At 40.6% G+C, this 27,816-nt stretch overlaps 2 protein-coding genes across 4 annotated transcripts in view; both read right to left on the reverse strand.

Moving 5' to 3' along the window:
- Positions 1–7,672: 7,672 nt before the first annotated feature.
- btd (biotinidase) lies at positions 7,673–14,045 on the reverse strand. Of its 3 annotated transcripts, XM_084080082.1 has the most exons (7): positions 13,623–14,045; positions 12,623–12,878; positions 11,201–11,350; positions 10,366–10,523; positions 9,395–9,572; positions 8,253–8,846; positions 7,673–8,040 (listed from the first exon to the last, which is right to left on the reverse strand). In XM_084080082.1, exons 2-7 carry the CDS (start codon positions 12,848–12,850, stop codon positions 7,768–7,770), a joined length of 1,581 nt encoding a protein of 526 aa, XP_083936208.1. In that variant the 5' UTR covers positions 12,851–12,878; positions 13,623–14,045; the 3' UTR covers positions 7,673–7,767. The 3 variants fall into 3 exon arrangements, with proteins under 3 accessions (XP_083936208.1, XP_083936209.1, XP_083936210.1); XM_084080083.1 differs by having other exon boundaries at positions 12,623–13,625; XM_084080084.1 differs by lacking the exons at positions 12,623–12,878; positions 13,623–14,045 and adding an exon at positions 12,465–12,516.
- Positions 14,046–17,924: 3,879 nt separating this feature from the next.
- slc44a4 (solute carrier family 44 member 4) overlaps positions 17,925–27,816 on the reverse strand; it is a 21,244-nt gene continuing 11,352 nt past the window's right edge. Inside the window, exons 12-22 of the mRNA XM_084081277.1 lie at positions 27,205–27,304; positions 26,292–26,384; positions 25,538–25,640; positions 24,826–25,085; positions 23,860–23,954; positions 23,621–23,724; positions 22,018–22,091; positions 21,751–21,821; positions 21,140–21,234; positions 19,966–20,050; positions 17,925–19,169 (exon numbers count right to left, since the gene is read on the reverse strand). Coding sequence (XP_083937403.1) covers positions 19,051–19,169; positions 19,966–20,050; positions 21,140–21,234; positions 21,751–21,821; positions 22,018–22,091; positions 23,621–23,724; positions 23,860–23,954; positions 24,826–25,085; positions 25,538–25,640; positions 26,292–26,384; positions 27,205–27,304 — 1,199 coding nt within the window. The 3' untranslated portion in view covers positions 17,925–19,050. The remainder of the gene's footprint in view (positions 19,170–19,965; positions 20,051–21,139; positions 21,235–21,750; positions 21,822–22,017; positions 22,092–23,620; positions 23,725–23,859; positions 23,955–24,825; positions 25,086–25,537; positions 25,641–26,291; positions 26,385–27,204; positions 27,305–27,816) is intronic.

Genomic DNA, 27,816 nt, shown 5'->3' on the forward strand with positions numbered 1-27,816 from the left:
CCAGTTCACCAACCATTGGCATCTTTGGGCTGAACTTCTTTGGTAGAACTTGGAGTTCCTTCTCTCTGAAGTGTGTTTGTATAATGATTGAGCACCTCCACTCCTTTTCAGGTGCTTCCCATCAGGTAATGAGCGGCCATTTTGCTGGTGCATTTTGGGAAATGTAGTGTAGAGCAGGGGTGTAGTTTTGACTATACATGGGCCAGTAGGAAGAGGATTGGCACTAGGCTCTCAGCATTAAGTCAAGGCTCCCTTTCTGAGTCTTGTCTTGACTTAACAATAACCGTCCGTTTTAGTTTTCAACAAACCGCTGTACCCATTCTTCAAGGCCTCCGTGTAACAGGCTCTAGTAATGTGAATGTGAATGTGAACAAACAAGCTTAGTTATAGAAAAGCTCAGCAGTCAGCAGGGCAGCAGCACACACATCAAACAGTGAGGTGGGAGGAGTGCAGTTCAGGAAGTGACCTCACCTAATTGTCATTGTTACCTTGGTTACATAAAAGTTGAGATAGGTGTGATTTCTTTTGCCATAACCACCTAGTTTTACTGTGTGGAAACACCGGGGAGCTAAACCGCTCCCCAGCCCCACTGTACTGCATCCCCGTAAACCGGGGGTAACAGAGTACATCGATGAGTATGTGCTTCAGTGCCTAGGCGGGACTTGAACCTGCTTTGGCCTTTTACAAGGTCGCCTAGGTATCCACGTCAGAACTCGCTTGCCTATGGCACCTCCACACATTTCCACATGTTTCTTTAGTGCTTTTAAGTGTGGTGTTTAAAACATGCTTCAGATTAAAGAAGAACCACTGTAACTTCCACTGTCCCCTCACTTCCTTAATTACTGCAACAAAATACATATCAAAGTATGCAGTTAAAATTATTTAGTTTAGCTTAGATGTTTCAATGTTTATGGAAAGAATCCTCTGTCTTTTTTGTGATTAGTCTATTCGATTTGGCCGTTCTAGCAGTCACCACAATAGCTCACTGTGAAAAGACTCTTTCTGCATGTTCGAAAACGTCTTGGGTTCAAGTCCTACAAATAACAGTTAAACATTTTGAAGAATCTTGACGGCCCTTATTATGGCCACGCCAGCACAATCTTTTCAGATGGAGGTCTGTGGCCAATACGTATACATTTTTGATGCCAGCTTTCTTCCACTACACAGGACTAGTATTATAGTATCCCTACTGGTGTGAGGAACAATATACAAATGGTATACAGTGAAATGGATTCAAAGTGAGGGTGAGTGAAACATTAAACAAAAGCTCAGTGGCTCACGGAGTAATGATGCCTGCCTATGATACGGGAGATTGCAAGTTCAAGTCCAGTTTCCTACAATGTATCAAGGTGTACCCAACATCTTGCCAAATTTGGAACACTCTTTTTTTCCCTCCAAGTTATTAATATAAATCTTACTTATGGGGGGTCCTGTCACTACATCTTTTGACATGGGCGTCCACGGCCATATACATATCAATTTGGGGGTCCTTGTGATGAAGATGTTTGAGAACCACTGTTATCAATTTGGGGGTCCTTGTGATGAAGATGTTTGAGAACCACTGTAACTGAAGAGACAGCCATAGCTGAATGGGTAGAGTGGCTACCTGGTAAGCAGAAAGTCACAGGTTCAAGTCCCACACCAGTAGTATGTCTGAGTATCATTTCCTCCGAGAAGGTGTGGGGAAAGGGACTTTAGATGCAGATGGCTTGGAACTATACAGTACATTAAAACACAAACATATTGATGTTGTAGAACGTAAATGTTTACACCTAATAGCCTTTGTTAAATTAGTTACTATGTATAAAGTAAGTTTGAATCAGGCATAAATGTATTTAAATAAAGTGAATTCCAGTGGTGAAAAAAGTACTCAAATGTTTTACTTAAGTAAAAGTATCAATACTGCAATGTAGAAGTTTACTTGAGTAAAAGTGCAAAAGTATTGGTATCAAAATGTGCTTAAAGTACCAAAAGTAAAAGTACTAAAATGTTTGAAAATAGCAGATCTACAAGCTCACAACGCGTTGCGCTGTGAGCTTGTATATCTGCTATTTTCAAATAGCCTAGGTTTAAAATAGGGCTAAAGTGGTTAATTTATGTTTTATAAAGTAATAAATACATTATTCCTGCAAAGTAACTAAAGTTTTCAAATAATTGTAGTTTGCCTCTGAGATGTAGTGGAGTACAAGTAAAAGTATAGACACTTTTGAGGTACCTCAAAAATGTACTTAGTTATTTTAAGCCACTGGTGAATTCAGAGTTTCATTTATAACATGAATGCGTCCGAGTCGCAAAAGCAAACGGGGACAAAAGTACAGGGGGTGGCACTCCCCTCTAATCTAGTGTACTTAACATAAAATGACTGCACGTGCAAAGGACCCCATCATTGCATGTAAAAGAACTGAACATTCTGAACACAGAATAGACTTTAGGTCTGAACAAGTGTCTCAGGACATGGTGATGGAAGGTGCAGTGCATTTCTCGCAGGTGATGGGGAGAGGATTGGCGAACTGAAGATTAGAAAAAATGGAATGCATGCAGTAATGTTTTAATTTTAACCTGTACCTCCCCCCCTATGACACATCTTAACACTGGTGCCCCCCCCCTAACAATGTAACCAATCAAGTGCTAATAAGCTAGGGAAATGTAAACGCAACGCAAACCATGAGCAGGGCGCCACAGGGAATCGAACCCTGTCCTAGTAAAACCAGGAGAACCAGACCAGCGCCTTTTTTGGTTTTTTATGACGCGAATGGCGCATTTTATGACGCGAATGGCGCAACGCAAGTGACCTCCCTAACCCTAACCAGCAGTACCCTAACCAGCAAATAATTTAAAAAAGTTCCTACCTTGCAGCCATCTTCACTGCACACACTGCAGCAACAGCATCATAGTTCCTACCTTTCTGCCATCTTCACTGCACACGCTGCAGCAACAGCCATAGATATAGAAACCTAGATCGTCACAGCGGATCATCCGTTTCCATCTGCGTCTTCCTCTGTCACTCCAGCCACCTGCATGTCCTCAAGATGTCTTCTTCTGGTCAACTTCAGATTCTGTAAAGAAAGACAAAACAGTTCAGTTGTGTAGGCCATTGTTTTCTTTTTGTTTTTTGCGTTGGCGCATTTCTTTTGCGAATGGCACATTTTATGACGAAACACAAGTGACCTCCCTAACCCTAACCAGCAGCAGCAAATAATTTAAAAAAAGTGCCTACCTTCCAGCCATCTTCACTGCACACGCTGCAGCAACAGCAGCATAATAGTTCCTACCTTTCTGCCATCTTCACTGCACACGCTGCAGCAACAGCATCATAGTTCCTACCTTTCTGCCATCTTCACTGCACACGCTGCAGCAACAGCCATAGATATAGAAACCTAGATCGTCACAGCGGATCATCCGTTTCCATCTGCATCTTCCTCTGTCACTCCAGCCACCTGCATGTCCTCAAGATGTCTTCTTTTGGTCAACTTCAGATTCTGGAAAGAAAGACAAAACAGTTCAGTTGTGTAGGCCAGTGTTTCTCAAAGTAGGGTCCGGGGACCCCCAAGGGGTTCCAGGGGGTCCCCAGCAAAATGGCTTAATACAGCATCACAATCATTTTAACCACTTTAACCTTTTATACTTTGGCTATTCAAAAATAGCAGATCTACAAGCTCATAGCTTAACCCTTAACTGGGGGTCCCTGGAACCAAATATGAGAGGAGGCCAAATACATATCATTTTGAGAGTCCTTCACATGAAAACGTTTGAGAACCACAGGTGTAGGCCTAAAGCTTGAGAACCACAGGTGTAGGGCTACAGGGTCACATTTTGGAAGCCTTCACTACCATGCTTATGATCTTTCAGACAAAAGAAATTCACAACTAAAGACAGAGTGGTTCTCAAACATTTACATGTCAAGGACCCACAAATTAAATTATATTTGGCCACAGACCCCATCTGAAAACATGTGCCAGGGACCAACGTACAAGATTTGCGTTGTAAATATTTACAAGCACGCGCGCACGCACACACACACACACACACACACACACACACACACACACACACACACACACACACACACACACACACACACACACACACACACACACACACACACACACACACACACACACACACACACACACACACACACACACACACACACACACACACACACACACACACACACACACACACACACACACACACACACACACACACACACACACACACACACACACACACACACACACACACACACACACACACACACACACACACACACACACACACACACACACACACACACACACACACACACACACACACACTTCTGGAATTGTTTGGAATACAACACAAATCTTGTAGCCTTATGGGTTCCCTGTCAGATGAGAGTCCTTGATAAGGAAACGTTTTGAAAACAACTGATTGGGTTGGGTTTAGTTCAGGCTACAAACCCAATTCTTAAACAATAATGTTAAATATTCAGGCAAAAATTGTCATATCATTCAAACAGTTTGTATTTACCTGCAGCAGAGGGGACAGGTTCCATTCTGAAGTGATCCACCCTGGCATCTCTCACCTGCCTTCTATTTATATCTAATAAGCACTGCTCACATCCAGACTGGATTGAATGGATCCCAGTTTGATTTCAATCAACACTAATTGTCTCACACACACACACACACACACACACACACACACACACACACACACACACACACACACACACACACACACACACACAAACATGGAGACAGACACAGACACACACATCAAAAAGAAGTACAGATAACTTCCTGATTGTGAATTTGACTGAAAGTGTAAACACTGACCATCCTGGATGACCCTACTTAAACAAACGCTCAATAATTTGCTGTGTGCTGCTATGGTTCTGAACCTTGTTAGTGTGGTTGCCCTAACAGGGCAACCAGACTATTGTTCTATAGTGAAAAAAATTAGTGCCATATGTCAAAATGACCGGCTTCACCGGGAATCGTGTGCTTGTATTTTGCTAAGAGATTGATTACATAGTTTAATTGATATTGATTTATTAGTGCATTACATTTCCCCATCCACTTTAATGGGAAAATGAAAAAACTCACATTCAAGTATTTTTTTCTCAGAAACCGTAAGGGCTATGTTTATGCTGAAAAGTAACAGTTGGCCATAATGAGGTTTCCGCCCGACATACAATATATTTATATTTATATTGTACATGCAAAATTGCTGCTATACGAAAACGTATTGTTACTGCACTGTTTCTTATTTTATTTTTCATTTGTAATAAAATGTCACTGACATGGTATTCTTCATTTTACATATGGTCCAGTAGCTATATTATTAATTCATATCAGTCACTGTATTCCAGTGGGGCAAGGCAGCCTACTGTAAGTCTAAAACAAAATATATAAAACATAACCCTAACCCTCAACAGTGGGATAAAATCAATATGGTAACGTCTTATGCAAATGAGCCATGCGAATGAAAACAAATCGCTGGTGCAGTCTACTGTAGATCTGTCATGACCGTCATGGATGAACTTCAACCTGGTGTTTGCACTTTCTCCATTTTTGACCCGTTCATTCATCTAAATAAACGTTCGGATTTCAAATATAAAGTTTTTGACCCTGGCGGGGGTGGGAGTTGAAAATGTGACTTCTGCTAATCATGCGGCTGCTCTATCCATAGCTCAGTCGGAAGAGGTCTTGACTTCAGACCACAAGATCATAGGATCAAATCCCAGCACAGGAACCTTGGCATCTGAGCAATCGGGCTCCCAAGGGTCTACTATCTTTTTTCACCTTCATCATAAAGGTTGCTGGACAATATATATAGAGGATGAAATGCATAATTTATTAAATGATATAAAGGTAATGTCAAATACATTGTAAAAAATGAGAGACATGACGCTTTATTAGCAAGACAGTCTTTTATTATATTATTCCTCATTTTGCTGGTTTCCCCTGAAACCCCTTTACTGTTACAGAGTACTGCCTTAGAACCTCAGCTGATGATGTGGCCATAGCTGAATGGTTAGAGAGCCTGCCTGGCAAGCCATAAATCCCAGAATGGATCCCAGGCCTCAGCAATGTGTCAAAGTGTCCCTGAACAAGACACTTAAAAGAATAGTTCTCCCAAAAAATACTTGTTTTCTATCAATTACACACTCCATAAAGCCTTGAATTCATGGAGATCTCGCCTGCCCTAAATGTAATTCCTGGGAACGCCACTGTTCCATGAGCTGCTGCAGTGCTACTGTTCAGCCACAGAGAAGAACGCCGCTCTGGTTTTGGGCTCCATGATTGGTCAAATTCAAGGATTCTGCTATAGACTTTCATGGTATACGTGAAGCCTGGCTTTACCATCCTGGCTTGACACAGCCTGGCTTGACAATGTCTAGCTCGACAAAGTTGCTCCTTTTCAGCCTGGCTTGGCGTTCATGGAACGGAATAAACCAGGCTGAACGGACCAGACTTTGTCAAACCTGGATTTGACTTAAATCCAGGCTTATTTAATTCTCCTGTGTCTTCGTGTAATAGGCCCCTTGTTGTTCAGAGTCAAGAGCTCTTCAGACTGAGCTACCCAGACATAAGAAGCATTGTACATTGACAGTGCATGAACGTGATGGGTCATTCCCCCAAAATAATTAAAGGCACTTGGCTCATGCACTTTACTAAAAATGTACTCCAGCATTGAATTAGGAGACCTCAGATTTTCACATGGAATCTCTGTGCTGAGAGCCTGATCATCAGACCAGGTAGATGACAAATGTTCAGCCATTCAGGAGAGTACCCATTCAGTCATCACTTCCAATTTCACTTGTTTAATCTGTATCCTGTCTGAGTTCTCTATCCTGATTGGTTAAAATTGGTATTCTGACCTGAAAATGCATTTTCTGTTTAATAAAGAGCTGGAGAGACATGGAGACTCCTGTTACTGAACAAACACTCGAGTCTATAGCAATGAGTACTATCAGAATATAGAGCTATTTAACACTTATTTTAGCCAAAGAAAATCACCTACCTTTAATACTGACATGATACTTACATGATACTGACATCATACTGACACAATTCTAACCATGATACAGACATGATACTGACCATGGTACAGATATAATACTGACTATGATTCTGACTATGATAGGGCCTGGCTTTCAGGCCCTGTAACAGGACCTGACATCCCTGTGATAGGGCTGTAACATGGTACCATGGTAACATGTCTGGGCCTGTGACAGGGTCATGACAGCCCTGCCATTCAGTGCTGTGAGAGGGCCCTGATGTGACAACTAACACTAACTAAGTTGTGAAGAAAAAACATACCCTCTTTACAATTACGCAGTGAGTCAACAGTGTGTGACAGAGAATGGAAATGTTTACCTTATTTTGTCAAAGTTCAAACTGGTGTTCAAATCGGATTTGTCTAATGTCTGAACAAAGCCAAATAGACCAGAGAATTGCACCCCCAGTGCTTTGGCTTCAGTCCATAATGTCCCCTGTAGTTCTAACATGGACTAAGACTGAAAAACACCGCAAAGATATTGTTAGGCTCAAATACTGTACCAAAAATATATTTAAACACTGGTCAGAAAATACACATCGTCAAATTAAGACCTGTACAAAAAATATAGGAAATTAAATATATTTTACAAGCAATTTCTTTATATTTAACTCCTGCTCTAAATGTGTCAAATCAGTAGCTTTATGTAGGATTATGAACCTTTGGGTACATTAACAGTACAACAGCAGTTGTACTTTTGGGTACAAAACACACAGATCAGTCTTTATCCAGGTGATGCATGCGTCCATAGAGGCACGCGGTGACCAGTCCAGCTGTCATGTTTGAGTGTTTGATGGTCACCCTGCCATCACTGGTCCTGGCCACCTGTTTTGGCTGCTCCAAGACCACACCACTGGCCAGCACCGATGGGTGCACATGTCGCGTACCAAACACCCCCTCTAGCAGGAAGTCCATTTTAGACTCTGCCTCCTCCACTTCCTGTCCACAGGAGCTGGTCTCCATCCCTGCACAGCGGACTAGCGCACACACCTTTGGAGGGAAATGGGTCACATGATTTTTATTAGACATCCTTTATAACTTTTCCATCCTAGGGGTTCCCAAACCTTTCCATTCCAAGGAACCCCAAATAGGAGGAAATTCTAATTCAATTTGTGAGATATTGTATACTTTGAAGCCCCTGAAGTAGTCTTTTTAAAACACTCAAGATTTTAGAAATTCAAAACAGGCTTTCTTATCTGTACCTGCAGGGCATATCGGCCATTCACAGTGTGTGTGCCAGCAAATGCTCCCAGCGCATAGAGCTCTGTACTGCTACCCTCTGGGGACCTCCGGTACTGCAGGTGGCAACAGAGAGGGCCATCGCACACCGTCATTTCACCCACTGAGCTCTGGAGAAGGACGAAGGTGAAGAGGTCGTACATCATGGATGAGATGAAGGTGTCAGAGGATGGAGGGAATGATGGAGTTACAACGGGAGGTGGCTGAGGAGAAGCTACGGTCTGACAACTGTCCTCCTGCAGGCAATATCCAGAATCGAGGGGTTTCTCCTCCATCTGCACCGCTGCCCCTCTGTCTCCTATCCACAGTGGGTCCAAGACAGGCACTCTGGCCACCAGCAGCTTTCCCTCTTCCGGTTCTCCGTGCCGGGCATGATGGTGGAGACCCGAGACTGGGCTGAAGATCCCGCTGCCGGTCATGCCCAACACGTCGCTGCGGATGTTAGCTGCCAGTATGGAGACACTGGCACCCAGGCTGACAGCCCGCTGGAACTGAACGGCTGCTAGCAGAGGCAGCTGGTTCATCCATGCGGTGGGGTAGACAAGCTGACGCACACCCTGAGAGAAAGCGACAGGTGGGAACGGTAGACATAAAGATTAGCTACGGCTTGGATCAGACTTTATTTATCGTCGCTGATCGCAATTATCTGATCGCAATCACCGGAATGAATCGCAATTATTTTTCATAATCGATGGATCTGTTTCCATTCAGTCTGTATGAATAAAAACAGCTGAATGGTATGAACAGAAATGTCATATTTCCATTATTTTTTCCACATCGTTTCAACTGTTTTTATGTTGAAAAATGTTAATACATTTTCAAAAATAGTGAATTAATTAAGTGTGGCTAAACAATTAAGCAATGCTAAATAGTTTTAGCCACTAGGACATATAATAATAATAAAATAATAATCATTATAATAATATAATGTAATCTAATGTAACACTGCCATGATAGGAGGAACTCCAGCCATTGGTTAAAATATAGATAGAATGGATATTTTGGTAAAATGTATTCGACGTTACAGTAGGTCAATTATAGTGCAGCATGTTATGAAATGGAATAGACACTGCATATGAGTTATGTGGTTGTGTTCTGATCTGACCTTCTCCAACAGTATGACTGTGGGGTCATGAAACATGAGGTCAAAGCAGGTCAAAACGCCAAATTTCCCAGCGAACGGCGTGTCAAAGGTGACGACTTCCAGGCTGGGGGGCTTGTCGAAGGCATTCTCAAAATAAAGGTTGTGTTTGTGGTAGCGTGCCACCAGCAGACCATCGGACCTGGTACCAAAACAATGGTGTGACTAATTTGATCAAGTTAAAATAAGAAATACAGATGCAAGCAGCAATTAATGGGGTCCAAGCAGAGAAGATGATTATGAGAAGATGATGAAGAAGTTAAAGACAATTACTTTCATAGCAATATGCAGATGAAGAAACAGGAAAAAAAGAATTTGGTTGTTCACAGTGAGAGTTGAATTCACAACCCTACACATAGTGAGGGAGTATCACTACTAGAACACTGGTTCTAAAATGTCAGGTCTGGGGACCACCAGAGATTAAAACAAATTTAAAAAAGGGTCCTTACGGGTCTGTACCTCTGAGTGTACAAATGGAACCAAATGGACCCTTCCCTTTGTAAACTCTCAGAGTTAAATTAACACTGAGGAGGGGGGGTCCTTGAAATCAAAACGGTTGAGAATCACTACATACAGTAGATTAAAAGTAAAGACAAACAACATCTACTGTACAGGTATGTGTTCCCCAATAAATGCTGCCATGCTGAGGTCTGTGTTGTACCTGAAGCAGTGGCGTACCCACTGTAGAGGCAGGACAGGCGGTCGCCTGCCCAACTAAGATCTCGCCTCCCCTAGAAAACCCAAAAACCCAAAAAGGTTTCATTGCGTGCTTAATGTCCGCAAAGTCACGCATCCAACAAGCTTTAAACTGGGCAGATTGGACCTTTCGTTCCAAAGATAATGGCCAAAACATCTAGAAAACGGCCACTTTCGCCGGGGGGGTGCAAAAAAAAATCTCGCCTGCCCTAAATGTAAATCCTGGGGACGCCACTAACCTGAAGACCACATCTGTGTTAAACTGTCGGCGGCCGTCAGAAGGACAGGGGGAGGAGGACATGGGGTCTGGACTGGCACTGCAAGGCTGCAGGTCAGCCATGTTGGCCACCAGGTAAAGGCTGTTACGACGGGCCATGCAGCTCAGCTGGCGGAGAACCTGCAGGGGAGATCAACACACACATGTTTTGCTTGAGGTGTACTATGATTATTACTGTGAGTGTGATAGGTGTAGCAGCAGTAGTGGCTCTGAGCCTCTCTACCTGATGACCAAAAGCCTAATATCTCCCCCGGCCAAGGGGGAATTCCCCTTTAGGCTAGTGGATAAGATGTTGGCTTTCCACACGGGAGACCCATGTTGTGTGGTTGATGGTGTGCGTCTGCTTGTGTCTGTGTGTACTTGTATTACTATACTTGTGAGGGCCAAATGTCCCTACAAGTATGGTAGAATTTGAGAAAAACACTTTGTGACGACAATCTTCCTGGTCCTCCTAAGACAAATGGTTGTTTTATGGTTAAAAATATTTGCAGAGTTAGTCTTACAATTAAGAATTTAGAGGTTAAGTGTAGGGGTTAGGGCTGGAGTTATGCCTGACAGTTAATTGCGCACTGGTGGCGTGCACCGAAAATAGGCAATCTACAAGCTCACAAACAAACGTCACAGTGAGTGCGACGCGCGTTGTGAGCTTGTAGGTAGGCTATTTTCAGTTTTAGGATTATGTTTAAAAAGGTAAAAAAAATATATATATCCTAAAGTTGCTGCCCTAAATGTCCTAAAAGTATAGTAATACAAAAGTGTGTATGTATGTATGTGTATGCATGTGTGCGTGCGTGTACCTCAGTCTTAGGGTATTTGTCAGGCTGTGTGCAGGGGTTCCAGCTCTCTAGCTGAGGGTTGGGTACAGTCTCCAGGTATCCAGAGATGGAACTACGGCTGTAGTTGAAACCCTGAATGCCATCCTCTGGAAATACCAAGATCTGGACACCCTGTGAGAAGTGGAGGTGAGGTGAGAGGGGCGTACGGCTGCAACTATTTATTATTTTCTTTGCAATTATTCTATTTATACTTTTACTTATAACTAATCTAATGAACAAGTTTTTATTTTAAAATCAACAAATTGTTGTGAAACATGTCTGATTATTTATTTACTTATAATCGACTAAATTGATTAGTCTGAATATGCAATGCGACGTGTTTTGAGCTTGTAGATCTGTACCCCCCCAACCCTGCGCTGTGATTGGCCACCATTGTACCCCCCTAACCCTGCACCGTGATTGGCCACCGCTGACTCTATTCAGGACTGTGATTGGCTAGTGAAACACATGACACATGTGCATAGCCCTATAAATAGGACTATGCACTTAAAAAAAACACATTCATGTTTTTTTTAAAGTTAGGGGTGTACAATGGTTGGTCCACAATATTACTTTTATTTAAGTGAACTTCCATCACTGTGATGTGATGACCACTGTGACCACACCGCCCACTTCACACTAGGTGTGATTTTTTAATTACATTTTATAAATAATGGTTAAGTTAATGATGATTAACTGTTGCATCCCTAGAGGGACGGGGTGATACATCACATCGATACGACGTAGAATGAGTTTTCATATTGTATAGTACTGATTGCGCAGAATGTCCCATTTCACAAGTTCAAAATGTATTAAAAAAATATTTTGAAAATAGCCAATCTACAAGCTCACAATGTGAGCTTGTAGATCTGCTATTTTCAAATGGCCTAAATGTAAATATTGGGCTGAAGTGGTTAATGTATGTTTTGTAATAATACTCAAAATCAACAAAGTAACTCTCGCTACGGGGTAGTAGTTTAATGTAATAATCCATATCTTTCAATAAAGAAGTGTATTAATGCCGTTTGTGGCCGAACGCCATTTTTTCACCCTCCTTAACTTCCTGTTTACATTGAGTGTAATTCCGGGTTTCACCAGATGGGCGCGTCACTACAGCCCATTGTGAACTTCCGACAGAATCGGCCACAGACGGCATTAAAACACTTATTTATTGTTAGATATGGATTATTACATTAAACTACTACCCCGTAGCGAGAGTTAACATTTGGAGCGTGGGGGTAAGTACCTTTATTTTCAATTTATACATGTTTGGAGTGTCTACGGGGTATAGTGCTGAAAGTCCCTGTGTCCATGGGGGGTGAACCCTACAACCCTCGTAGATTGAAAACGTCAAAGAATCATAAATACGTCTACGAGAGTTGTTCTGCAGCTACCACTGCCTACTTGTAGCGCTGCCCTGGCAGCCTGCTCCTCATAGACATCCAGGTTCTTCCTCATGTGCTCCAGCGCAGCCTCACGGGACGCAGGAGCGCCTGGATCCGGGTTCAGGATCACCCGGTGTTCGTATACTGCTGCGATGTACGAAGAACCGGGCCCCTTGGCCTTCTCCGTTTGACATGATGACGGACAAACAATAAGGAAGACGAACATCCACAGAGCTCTGGGATACATGGCAACATGCCAGTTGCATAAAGATGACCTGACCAAGAAAGACCAAAGCACAAGTAGTCAAAACTGGGACACGGGTCAAAGGTTCCACAGCCCACACCGTCGACCCAAGTCCTAGCCCTGAAACAACTGTTTGCACTTTCTCTATTTACGGCCCGTACATCTGCATAAACGTTCAGATTTCAAATATAAAGTTCTTACCTCATGGCCACGGAAATTACAAATGTGTTCGGGCCCAAAGAAATACCCGCATCTTCCGTATTGTTCAATAAAAAGCATTTTAATCTGATCGGTGGCCATTTTATCCGTATTTCCTATGCTTTCGACTACGCGACTCTATCGGTTGGGTGGTGTACTGCACTCTGATACATTATAACTCCATGAGAAAATGGCCATCGATCGGATTAAAATGCTTTTTATTGAACAATACGGAAGATACGGGTACCTCTGAGGGCCCTACATAATTAAAACATCCGTTGTCAGGAAGTACGCACTTTATATTTGAAATCTGAACGTTTATGTTCGGGCCGTAAATGGAGAAAGTGCAAACACCACGGTTGAAGTTCATCCATGACGGACTGTCGTGACAGACGACCGCCGTGCGAGCCATGTATAGTTGCCTACCCAAGTCCCATTACATACTGTAACTGTAATGATAGTTTACCACATCTTGCCATTTAACATTAGATTAAATGGGCATTGTACCTGAAACCACTGACTGCACATAAAGTGTATATTGATATTGACAAATAATATAACAAAGACGAACACAAACCTTTATTATGAAGACCGGACGCAGTTTTACGTAGGCACGCACGATCGATACGTACGCAACCCGGAACCACTACTCTTAATCATTTGACCATTTTTGTGTCTAGCACAACTCCAGTCTATACGCTACTTTGCTTTTATGCTTTATACACCTGAGAACGATCTAAATGAATAAGCCTACTGGATTAGTTTTATATGAACATAATGTCGAGTGATCTGTAAACGGTCTCGTCTTGTGTATGATCCACATTACCACATAGCAGCAGGACAATGTCAACAACAGCACCAATGTCAACGTCTACAGCAGCTGCAGATCCACTGGCACCTACACCTACACCGTTGTTTAAGAACTGCTGGAGCTGTCGGATCCTCTCCGGCGGCGCTTTGCTTCTGTCCGCCGCATATGTGTACAGTGGAGCCCGCAAAGCGATGGTCCGAGGCGGCCCGACCACCGTGGGGACAGTGTTTCAGATTAGTTTCGCTTTGGGTGAGTGGATTCGGATCCCTCCTTTGATCCGGGTCTAGAGAGCCCGCCTAGTCATCTACTCCATTGATTCTTAAAGTGGGGGTCCGGTGACCCAGGGGTACTTGAGGGGGTTCCAGGGGATCCCCCAGCTAAATGATAATAACAATCTACAAAGTAATGCCTCTGAGATATAAACGAATGGACTAGAAGTAAAAGTATTGGAAATACTCCAGTAAAGAAAAACTACCTCAAAATTGCACTTTAGTACAGTACTTAGTTTAGTAAATGTACTTAGTTACTACACCACTGGTCATGGTAGATGCTATCATTCCACCCACATAATGCCGAGTAGCCTAGTGTTGCCAGTCCAGAAAAACCTCATTCATAAGATTACACCTTGGTCGAACTCGAAACAATAACACTGCAACACAAATAGGAAAATATTTAATTAGATCCCAGTCTAAGGTTGGTGAAAGGCAAAAATAGCCTATTTACAACACTATCGTACGTTGTATAATTTAATGTGATCTGTCCATGACTTGAGCTTTAAATCATTCCTCCTGTCTTTCAGCATTGGCTTCCTGGGGAATCGTTGTCATCGCAGACCCAGTAGGAAAATCACACAGGGCTGACGGGAAGACATGAAGATTAGAGTACATCATGAACTGAATAGATAGAACAACCACCAACAAACATCTTTGCAGCTGATTACAGGCCAAGCAGATTCAACACAATCTTGTTCCAGACTGACAGAATGGTGTCCTACAATGACTGTAAATAAACTATGCAATACCAAATATGAATCTTCTTCACTTGAATATCAATCTGGGAACCCATTCGGTAAAAAATAATCTAATAGTAACCATTCTGTTTTAAAGCTGTTGTTATTATTTAAATGTTTATACTGGCTTGTTTGTTCTCAATGTTGACATTTTTAGACTCTAAACAGAATGTGTGTCAATTTCTAATATCGCTTGATCCAATTTTAATATTAAGCACAGTTGGATGATTTCTTTAAATAACAGATGTCAAGAACAATCTAATTTGAAGTCCAAGTCACCTTACCTGATGTTAAATCCCAAGTCTGAGTAAAGTCACTGCCGGGGCAAAGTCTTGGTTGTGACATACTGTACTGTAATTTACGTGGTAGAAGAGAACAAGCCTGGTAGCCTGGTAAAGCCCCTCCCTCCGGAAAATCTAATTGGAAATTAGATTTTCCGGAGGGAGGGGCTTTACCAGGCTAGAACAAATCATGCATCATTCCATAATTTCTTTCCTTTTTTCCCCCCGTAAAGTTGGTTCCTTCCTTAAGCGACTTTGGGTACTTAGAAAAGCGTTATATAAATCTGAGCTATTATCCCTAAATTACATCATTCCCCATCCACTGCTCAGATCATTTATTCATTGTAAAATGAATTCTAGTTGTAGCCTATTCAAGTCCATGTCCTGGACTTGAGTATATTAGCATCACCTGGGGGGTAGGGGGAGAGAGCATATTTGGAAACTCTTGCTGCAGTTTGCAAGGCCATCTTGATCCAAGGCATACGGATGTAGCCTATGTTCGTCATACTTCAAATACTTTTTGAATACACCGGACCGTGAGTCTGACCGAGCTCATCTCTCCCCACAGTCCCCAGCATTGCGCACCTGCATACATTTGGTTGCCTTGGCCTGATCAGAGCTGTAATAATCATACAGTGTTATAAAGTATTTGCGACACTGTATGTTATAGAGATATAGAGAGAGAGAGTTCAATACTAGGCTAATAGCCTGCTTATTAATCTACAATGGAATGATCAATGGATCGTCTAGACGATCACTGTCCATGGTGCTGAATGGCATGCACCCTAAAAAAAAAAGAAGTTTCGCCCCATGCAGAATGAAATTACTGAGCGTGCGTGCGCGCGTGTGCGTGTGTTCTGAATCTCAACTTTTACAATAACCAATGAGCATATCAGAGTACAACGCACATACCGAAAAAGGTACTGTATAACATTAACAACAAAACTGACTGTGCAGTGAGTGAGAGTGAGTACACACACACACACACACACACACTACAACAGTACACCGATGAGTGTTGGCTTCAGTGCCTAGGCTGGACTTGAACCTGTGGCCCTGTTTGTAGAGACCACAGAGGTGTCCACCAACCATCCGCCTGCCTACAGCACCTCCACACATTTACACATGTTTCTTTTAGTGCTTTTGCCTGTGCCTTTGTTTTGTGTTTTTTTATTTGTCGCAAAACCCCTAGCAGCAACAAAAGGACAAATCTGAAAGACCTGTTTCGTTTAATGACTATAGAGATACTGTGTACCGATTTGCGTGTTATTTGGACAAAATCCGTAGGAGTACTGTCAAAAAATATGTTTTGCACAAATCAGCCTCCTGGTGGCGCTATAAAAGGCAAAATGGCAAAATGGGGTCCCCAGCAGAATGGTATTATTAAATATGGCACTTTTATTGCTACTTTTAACTTTTTAATGGATCCTAAGTAAAAAACTACCAAAATCCACCAGAATACTGGAAATTACATCTACTCTGTTAAAAATGTCCTGGGGGGGACCCCCAGCGTGGTCAAGAACCCCCCCCCCCCTGGGGAAAAAAATCTCCTGTTATCGGACGGTCTGAGGTTGGCAGGTATGCATGCAATGTAGAGATTACATGGAATCCATCTATCTATATATCTGCAGTGCCGTCCACGGGGGTCCCGGTGGCGGTAATTGAATAAGTGTGGGGAAACTCATTGGTTTGTGATCAGATTTACTGCTTAAAGGGCAAGACCACTTTGGTATAGGAGGTTTGGGTTGTGTAGTTACCTTGCCATCATGATGTAACTCCAAAGGTGGACAAGAAATCAAAAATAATTTCTCCATTGACTAGAAATTGATCATTTAAAATATGCTCCTCTTTGACTTACATTGTACAGTGAAGAGGGTCTTCTAAACCCGTAACTAATAATGTATTAGTTATGTGTGTGTGTGTGTGTGTGTGTGTGTGTGTGTGTGTGTGTGTGTGTGTGTGTGTGTGTGTGTGTGTGTGTATACATATGTATGTCAGACATTCTTTATAATATAAAAAAAAATCTGTAATATATTATCAAACATCTAACAACAATATGAACTATAGTGTTAACAGAGTGACAATGACATATCACATGAGTCATTGTGAAACAATTATGATTCATGGTCACACTCTATTTCAGTAATATAATTAAATTGATTATATCTTATTTTATTTATTTTATTTGAATGCAGGGTCATTAAAATGAGTCCATATACAAACACATGTGTTGAATTAACTGTGGAAAAACTTGACGAACAAGGCATTGGATTAAGTAAGCTTGGCTGTTAGCCTGGTCCCTACCAGGCTAACTTCACAGCTAAATTTCCATGGTAACTAAGGTAGGATTGCGTAAATTTTCTTTCGCGAAATCGAGTCATGGATAAACTTATCCAGGGTGCTCTGGCTAAAATAATCTGGCAAGATAATTCAACTTTCATGAAACCGATTCATTGCTAATCCTGGCTAAAATAATCCAGGCTTAACCCCTAATTCTGCTTTCGTGAAATAGGCCCCTGCTGAGGTAATGTGACTGTTTAAATCTAATATCAGTTGATCTTGTTAACAACTCAGCTAGGTTTAAGATGTACAGGTGATCGTGGGCTAATTACTTGCACAGGGACCATTACAGACAAACAAGAAACTCAGAAGCGAAAAGAATGCATTGCTAAAAGAATGCATTGCTTGCATGTACTGTATATGTATGGATCTCAACAGGCCACTGATGTAAACAAACTGTTATTTGTTGAAAAGAACACAGACATCTCCACAGTCATATTTACAATTTTATTATTTTAATAAATATCTAATGCATTGTGTTAATCAAAAATATTTGCAGTTATAAAACAAACAATTATAAATCACTTTACAAATCTAAGCATCAATATCTAGAATGTGAATGTGCCATTACTTGGTGTTCAGTTAAATCATTATTTTATTTTATTCATTTTCTTCATCTGAAAGTTGCAGTTACATCACCCCTACTCAGGACAAATGGGTAACTTTAAAGAAATTAAGATGCTTTTGTACGTTTTTTAATATTTTGACTCATTACTGGGCGCTGAGACTGGCATGGACATGGCATGGACATGGCAAACCGGCATCATATAATACAACTTGAACATGTCAACATTGTAGATAGAGGCTTTTTATTCCTGACACACAAACATCAGTCTTGTGCACATTATAAATATCTTAAAATGTAATAAAAGTATTGCTTTGGCCAACACAGCAGGAATATTAAATCAAATTATTCTATGGTCAATAAAAAAAAGTCTATGAAGTATACCAAACAACACTTTACATTCTTTAGTGGCTCATGCTCAGACCTTTCACATATACAATCATTAATACCACATGCACACATACACATTCAATCGAAAGTTCAATAAAAGTGCAGAAACAGTGAAGTGTGTAAACTTTGGTGATATTGCTTTCCGCATGCTACCTCTGCTCGGCGTAAAATGGGTGTCATGGAGAAGACACATCACACGTAGATCATATCGTTGCTGTCGGGGGGAAACCGTGTATCTCTATATTTAAAAATGTTCACGTTTGTTTCCTGTAAATTAATACCCTACTTTGTCATTCAAGACTGTCATGCTAAAGTAACAAAAATAGCCTATCAAGCCTACAAGCTCATGAGTTGCATCACTGATCTTGTAGATCTGTATTTTTGCTATTAGATTTGTGAAAGTCTGTCTGGGTTTATACACATTTAAACAATAAAACATGTGACTAAATACAAACATAACTATATAGAATCCATTGGACCGCTTTTTTTTTTTTTTTTTTTACATTTTTGAAAAATAACGTTTTTTGGATATACAAGGTTTCCACCCAACAGCTTAGAGTATGTATGTAGAGAACAGTCATAGATTACTTCACCATAGTTTTGAACTCTTTAGTCTTTTGATTTAGCCTTTTTTGGTGCCTTGTTGGATTTGTTGAGAATCTTCATCAGGCTCTTGGACATGTAGTATGGCTTCTGTTGTGATCCATCATTACGTTCCAAGTCCTCCACTGTAGGAGAGAGGAAGAGATGTGTATACATTTAATGTGAGTGAATATACAAGCTGACGAAAAAGCTGACACTGAATGAGGGGGATTGAGCTGGAGCCAGAGAGGGAACAGAGTAATGTATGCTGGTATGGATCGCCTTTAGCTCTGTGTTGTTTAGAAGGCCCTCAGTGTATGATTAAATCGACTGTGTTCCTGACCTGATCTTTGTCTTTTTTTGGTCAAATGGGTACCTCCCGCAAACTTTGTTAAAGGGAATCAATATGAAAAACATGTTCATCACAGGAATCCAAAGAAGACGTGCACCAATTTGTGACTTTTGGACAAAATCTGTACTTAGCAAAAAGTGTGTGTTGCAGAAAATCGTGGAAAGGGTGGAAATGGGTCTGGGGAGTTCTGTCATGATCCAAGGAAACCAAGAAATCTTGATTATATGAGGGAAGAATTATACGCCAAAATGTAAAGCGGCCTGTTATAGTGCCACCATGAGGCCTATTTGAAGAATTTGGGATGGGGGCCTACTGGGAATGTGCGTGTAAAGTTTGACACCAATTGGTCAAGGGGGGTCCAAGATTAGCTGTACATAGACAGACACACAAACAGACGCACACAAACAGGGGCGAAATCAACATCTTTGCCTCCCGGTCTGGCGGAGATAATAAGATAATATATAAATGTACAGAATGTATCTATGCGTCTATACATAGCCAGTGTAGAGCTATTGACTGTGCACAGTATGCAAGAAGTGCATGTGTTAGATAACAGCAGTAAGATTGTCAGAGATATGGTATGTACTCACAGAAGCAGAGGAAGAGCGTATCGACACACATGTTGTACACACTGAAGAATCCATGAGCAATGAGGTATGTTCCAACCACCACCGTCTGCAGGAACACGTAGCAGTTAGACACCAAACAAAGACATTATTTTGGGAAATGATCATGTAACATTTTATTCCTTGGTGTGTTGCATCCAGGAGTTTGTCCTGGTGGTATTGATACAGAGCATCAACACAAACCTGTTATCATGAGAACATACAGTACTGACATGCCCTCTCATATGTAGTCTAGTGTAACAGAGTTGACCTCTAAAGCCGTCCTCTCGACTTGAATTCAAGTCAAGACATAAATAAAACCTTTTATCACCTACCCAGCCTTTATTTGCCCTGGGTGAGGGGAGTGATAAGTAAGTAAGTAAGTAACAGCTGCTACAGCTAATGACCAATCAGCAAGTCAAGTGCCTCTGTGCGCTGAATTATCACCTTGAGTGACCTCGATGTGGGAAACGGTGTCAAACATGGTTATTGCGGATGGTATGGTAGAATTAACCGCTGAAGAGATACCGGAGTAGAACCAGAACAGAAAGTTATTTATATACTGCCATCACCATTATTTAATAAATGGTGAACTTGACATGAGTGAGTCCAGACAGAAATAAGGGTATGGGTATGTGATAAACATCATTAGGGGTACAACAGTTCATTGAACTAAGCTATTTAGATTTTATTTTTAAATAATAGATTTGAATTAAAATGATACATTTTTGGGGTGGCGGGGTGGGAGTTGAAATGTCTTGCAAAAGCTCACAACCCATCACACCATGACGTGACATCACTGTACAACAAAGCATAAAACAGGGCTTAAGTGGTTAATTAGACTAATCGATGTAGTTGATTATAAATCATATATATATATTATAATTATTATAAAAAAATGAAAATAATTAATAAAAGAGTGGTTCTTGATTTTTTGATTAATCGAAAAATGTATTGATATAATAATCGCTAAGAAAATAATCGATAGTTGCAAGCCCTCAACACCAGAGGCTAGGGCTGTTACGCCGGCCACTGGATGGATGACTTTGGGCAACAACAAATGCCCAGGTGATAATGTAAATGTAACTAACTCTGACAAAGAAATGATCTTCTGCAACATGTCCTTTATAGTCTTATTTGTCATTCGTTAGCTTCTTACAATGATTGGCATCCAGTAATAGTTGAGCACTTCTACACGGAAGGTGTTGCCCGGCAGTGGTATTCGGCCAGAGAAGAAAAAGAAGGACAAGACACCTGAAAAGCAAAGATTTGCTCATTGAAGTTGATCCAAATAAACTCACACTTAAGACGCTACAGAGAGGTGTTAATTTAAACCAAGTGTTAAGTTAGTTCACTTTTTATTGCCAAGTAGCCTACATTAACACATATACAGAATTTGCCCTCTGCATTTAACCCATCCACCCAAATATTAACTTGATTGGTGAGGTGCATACACTTACCGTAATTAAACATAATCTCGCTCCTTATTCAATCTTGTTTTGTTTGTAATTGTTTTATTTATTTGATTCTTTTTCAAACCACTTTCAACCTGGCATCCCAGTTTTATGCATGTCATAGGCATTGTTTTTATTTTATTTTTCAAAACATTCACAAATATTCTAAAGTAGCAAAAATAGCAGATCTACACGCTCACAGTGTGTAAGTGTGTAAGTCATGCTACAAGCCAAATTTCCCATGTGGGACGATAAAGATCTGAACTGAATTGAACTAAATCCCAACAAGAGCCTTTTGTAATCGCTCCACTCTTACCTACTCCTCCAACCACCAGCAGCTTCCCAAAGAACAGCAGCAGGTCAGTCACTTTATCTAGCACCACCACTCTGTAGGAAGACACAGCATGTCATGGAAAAAAAATGTCCCCTGCTACCAAGCCATGGTTCCAGTCACACAACCATATTATATACATGGTTATGGATGTGTCAGTAACATTTAAAGGTAAACTAGCATCATAGTTCAGTATACAAACAAACAGTATACAAAGCCTTTGACATGCCACATGTGACTTCAGCAACTAACCTGATTATATTCCTCATGAGGAGCATGAAAGCATTCCTGGCCGAGACACAGAAGTTCTTCCCATATATGGCGATCTGTCAGGAAAGTGAGATCAACGTGTTTTGTTAAAACAGAATACCTGCTCAAATCATACCAACTACTGTTTTACAGTGGCAGAGATGAGGAAGTAGGAATAGTACACTCCATTCAGTGCAGTTCAGCTGTGCATCCTGGTTGATACACAGCATTGCTGTTGATTATCTGTACATATACTGTATATTGTTTTATATTTATCAAACCACATACCTATATTTTCATATTTATATCTATCTACATACTGTACCTATATTTTACATATGTATATCTCACTACATATCTACATCCCTATACACATGTAGATATTGATACATTGATACACACTGTTGATATTCTGTACAGTACATACAGTACTGTACCTACTACATGCCCATTGTAATGGTGATAAATTGTACATGATATTATTATGCCCGGTTAGTCCAAGTGCAGATGGCCATCGTGGGATCCTTAAGTCTATCTACAGTATATGACGTTTTTATTGACAGAATGCATGGCCTATACTTTATGCACACCTGACCAGCCCAGGAGCAGAGGGCCAGGTCAGATGTTCACTTTTATATTATTATCCTATTTTAACTAGAATTACCCTTCCACTTATTCTGTACTTGTTCTCTACCAAAAAAACATAAAAAGTTGAAATATGGATATACAAGGTTTCTGCCCGACAGCAACGATATGCCTGTCCTTTAGAACATGTACTGTAGAAGATGCTCTGGTTTTAACAACAGCTGTTTCTATAATGAGAGGAAGAGGAACACTAAGCGGAACCCTAAGTTAAACATTTCTGAAAGTTAACCAGATCAAACTTACACTATGTATACAAGCAACCTTTTAGATAAAAAAAACTTTTATCTATTCTCTATTTTTACTACTAAAGAAAAGACCATTCTCTACTGTGTACTATGACTGTGCCTTTTGTATTATTAGACGACCTGTGCATGTTTAAAAGTCAGGCAGGCAGTAATGTTATTTTGTCTATCCAGAAAAAACAGCTGAAGAAGAAGCCAGAGGCTACATGACTGACAGAGACTGCATTTTTATTCAGTTGTCTAACATATCATTTATGTCGCACTGGAGGGATTGGACGCGCCTTCCCAGAATGAGACACTTTTGTGGCCCTAAACCCCAAAAATATGTACTTAAAAAGACTCAACAGCCAAGGATGTATGGTAGCACTCACTCACTAGCTTTGAAAAAAAAAGAAAACTAAAAAAAGGGCAGGGACAGTGCCACAATTTCACCAATTTATTTTGGCCATATTTTGCCTTGTTGGCATCATCAGAGCATTCTCTGATGAAGTCCAACTAGGCTGAAATGTTAGCATTTCTGTCTGGCCAAAATGATCCTTTTTGTGAAAGTTGGTCAGTGCTTAACACCCTTGGATGTCCTTTGATAGTAGTATGTATCTGCTGATTGGATGCAATGAATGCCAGGTTAGGCTTAGCCAGTGCCTTACTCTCTAACACACTTCAGTAGGTATAGAAGACTCTTGTGGGGGACAAACCCACGACATAGTGTGGTTACTGACCATAATGTAAGCATTCCTGTTGAGGAACTTGATAAACTTCTCCAGACACCAGAAGCAGCACTTCAGACAGCACATAAGAAACCGAGCACAGGGATTCTGAGCAGCTGGGGAGGGGAAGGTAAAATATTAGCCTTTCAATTATTTGAGACCACGACTCATCAAATGGTGTTAATCAAAATTTGCAAGGAGCAAGTCCCATATAATGAAATGAGAGACTTTTGTATGCCTTCCAGCCTTACATCTGGTTTTGTGGTCAATGTACTCCAGAATGATTCTGATTATCTGGACCAAGGTGAGAATCAGAGCACCAAATGCCAAGGAGCCCACATGGTACCTGAAACACAGATATGGTCATCAAAATAAAGAGTGAAATGTTTGCAAATAATTAAGAGTACTTAATCAGTGTACACTTCTCAGTGCAACGCTAAATTAATGTTCTATTAGCCATCAGGGTTAGAAAGGAACCCTACAAGTGTGTAATAATAGTGAAACTTTCAAATTAATCAGTTAATTATAATTAAAATCCCATCTCTGTCACAATTATACAGCATCAATGATATCATGGGATGACAAGATTATTTGAGATCAAAGGTGAATGTTGCTGTATGTATGTAGATAAGATAGTAGCCTACACAACATGACCATGTGTTCAACTACGCCCTCTAGCAGTCAGTATAAGAAACATCACCAATCCATTACAAACAGCAAGTACATTCCTGAGATTGTATCCACATGACGGAAAAACAAGGCAGCACATACTGTATGCATCCTTTCTACAATTATATATGGTTTCACTCATTTTAATTAATCCACGTGCCAAAAAAGGTTACACTAAGTGCCAATTTAACTCAATGTAAAAATGAACCCACACTCTGAATAGCTAAATTAACAATGCAGTGTATTTTATACATGGTCCTTTGATCGGATCATAATTTACATACATTATGTAATACACGCACATAAAATAGTAGACCTCCCCCAAGTATCATATCACATATGGTGTAATATGCTGCACTCATGCATGTGCCTTCAGGAGCAGCCAGGAGGGATGTTCATTGAACAGGAATGAACTAAGTGGACACTAAGACACCTACACAGGGACAGAAATACTGACCGCCACAGGGATCAAACCCATGATCTTTTGGCACTGAAACTCTTTGACCTGTGACAATGACAAGGTTTTAATGGGAGGCTCATTGCCTTACCTCAGTGACCGTATAAAGGCCGCTGACAGGGGGAAGAAAGGGATGTCGCCAGGCTTGCTGAAGGCCCAGTAGTAGGAGGCAAAGGCCCCTGCCAGGGTGCACTGTCCTAAGGCGATGACAAAGTTGACACACCAGAGGAAAGCCACCACATTGTAGATCTGCAGGTTGAAAAGATTCCTCTGGATGAGACCCTCGTTGTTGTACTTGATGAAGACACAGCGAGCCGACGGGCAGCCGGGGTAATCCGTGTTGTTGAAGCCCTGAGTGGGAGATGGAGGGGAAAAGGTAAAGGGAGAATGAAAGGTTGTAGGAGGAAGTTGAAAGAGATATGGGAGACAGAGTTTGACACCGAGATGTTGCACAAACAAACAAAGGGAGGGTGGGCGGGCGCTGTCAGGTAGTAGAACAAGAGGTGAGAATGTGAGAAACTTTTTAACTGCACAAAGATGTTTAGCCACCACTGAATCAATAATTCAGGTAAGTTCAGTAACATTTTAATGACTTTGGAGAAAATTGAAAACAAATGCAAAATCTTAACAGGAAAATGTTTTATGTTTATGCATAATATTGTATATGGCTGAAGCTGTGAACAGACAATGATATGTATTGACAGCGGTATTGTCATTTCATTCATTATATGAGACAATACTGACATTGACTGCTCAGTCACACTAGGCCCATATAGTACTGTATATTCTGCTTGTCCACTCACCAAAGGGTCGCAATCCACGGTGCCATTAATTCTGTCACAGCCTTCTTGTGTGGTGTTGAGAGCCACCACTTTATACACTGGGTTTCCCGACGTGGCCAGATATCTACACACACCCTGTTAAGTGAAGTACTGATATTGTGCTGTGCAGAAGAAGTGCTTGGTGAGTGGTAATGCCAACACAACTGATTGCCAACAACACTGAATAGGGAAAACAGAAATTGTAAAATAGGGGTGCAACAGTTATTCAAACGATTCAATGTAATATAAATATTATTTTTTATATTCGATCAAGTATAATATTTTTTTATATATATATATATATATATATATATATATATATATATATATATATATATATATATATATATATATATAAAATAAAATATTTTTTTGTTTATTGTTTACATTTTTTATACAGTAGCAGAAATAGCCAAAATAGCAGATCAGAAGGCTATTTTGCTATTTGTGTGCTACAACATTGTACGACAAAGTATAAAATAGAGCTTAAGTGCTTAATCAGACTAATTGATTTAGTCAATTATAAAAATCCTTTTGAATAATCGATAGCTGCCGGCCTACTGAATAATGCCAATACAATTAATTTGTCTATCCACAAGTTTCTCAGGGAATTGTGGGCATCACTTCCTGTCGATTTCTATGCTGATACCTGATCAAATCGACAGGAAGTGAGAACCACAACGCCCTAGGAAACTTGTGGATAAATATTGTTTTTTCTCCACAAGTGAAAGGATACAAAGCAACGATGCCCCAGTAAGCCACACACACCACCACGAGTACAAAGGTAATCAGAGGGTAGACAAGACTGCTCATCATGTGACTTATTGCCCTGTAGAAGACACACAGATCACAAAGTCATTTCCTGTACTGATAACTGTCAATTCTTCAATCCTACAAATGTATAAAAAAAAGCTTGAAAGCTGACAGAATGGAATGAAATCAGGTTCAAAGACTAGAAAATGTGCTCCTCGGAGCACAGGTCTCCGCCAGTACTGTTCCTGATTAATCCTGTCTTCCTGTCTTCCTGTCTGACCAATGTTAGCTTGATCCCGTTAGCTTGACCAATGTTACCTCACTTCCAAAAACATAAATGTTTTTTGGAAGTGACACACCTATTTATAGGATTTTATTTCGTCATGCGTCTCGCTAGCCAATCAAAAGCATTGGTGACAACATATTGTCACGTGTCACGTGAATCTTGACCAATGTTAGCTTGGCTAGGGGGGGGGGGGGACACAGCGTGGCGGGAACGAAAACATACTCTCCACCTCTGGTGGCACCTCTGGTGGAGACAAAAATAGCTGAACTTGCAGAAAGAGGGACCGTTACATTCCAATGGGTCGATATTTGACAAAGGAAGGAAAAACAGCCCCCCCACATCATATTTCATCATACATAAATGATGTCTGTTAAAAAGGTTATGTACTGGGAATTTCCATAATAACAATAGCCATATATACTGTGTTAAACAATTATATAATATATTAAGATATATAATATGATAAGAACGAAAGAAATATAGCAACACAACAAAGCAATTGCAATTCTAAGGAATTATCTAATAAATCACAGATCTTTTTTATGTATCAAGAAAGACCAATATACCATATTAAATCATATTTAAATCTGTATTTCTAGTGAGTTCTCACTTGCTGGCCTCCTGGATGAGGGCGATGGCAATGAGGAGTCTAGTCCGCAGGAAGATGATGGTCAGCAGTATTATTGCTTCCGCCACAGATATGATTATCACTGGATGACAGAGGGACAAGAACATGAAATATTGAAAAAGTCATAACTCAGTGGCTCTCAATCTGAGGGCCGGGGATATTGCAAGTGGGCCCTCAAATAACTGGCAAAACACTAAGTGACCTTTTTCACAGCAATAGTAGGGTAAACATTATGCTACTATTTAAGATTCCATTCCATTTAGTGGAGCAGAGCCTTTCCAGTGAATCAACATAAAAAATAGCAGAATCTTAACTCTGTTTGACCTGAGTGGAATAGAATCTTAATTAGTATAACTGATAACACCTGTGTTTACCCTATTATTTAATGTAAAAATGGCAGCTGTGAAAAAGATTATTAAACAGGGTTTCATTAATGGAGTTTGGTTACATTCAAAGTGTATTTGAATGTCTCTCTCTTATGAGCTCAGATGTGGACACATGATTTGATTATCATCAACAAATACTGTGTTTATTCAAAACATATAAATGTAGTACTTGACCCTGGTCTTGTGCAGGTCATAGACCTGGACAAGC

The sequence above is a fragment of the Gymnoscopelus microlampas genome (assembly GCF_963454915.1).
Source record: "Gymnoscopelus microlampas genome assembly, chromosome: 15".
NCBI classification, from domain to species: Eukaryota; Metazoa; Chordata; class Actinopteri; order Myctophiformes; family Myctophidae; genus Gymnoscopelus; species Gymnoscopelus microlampas.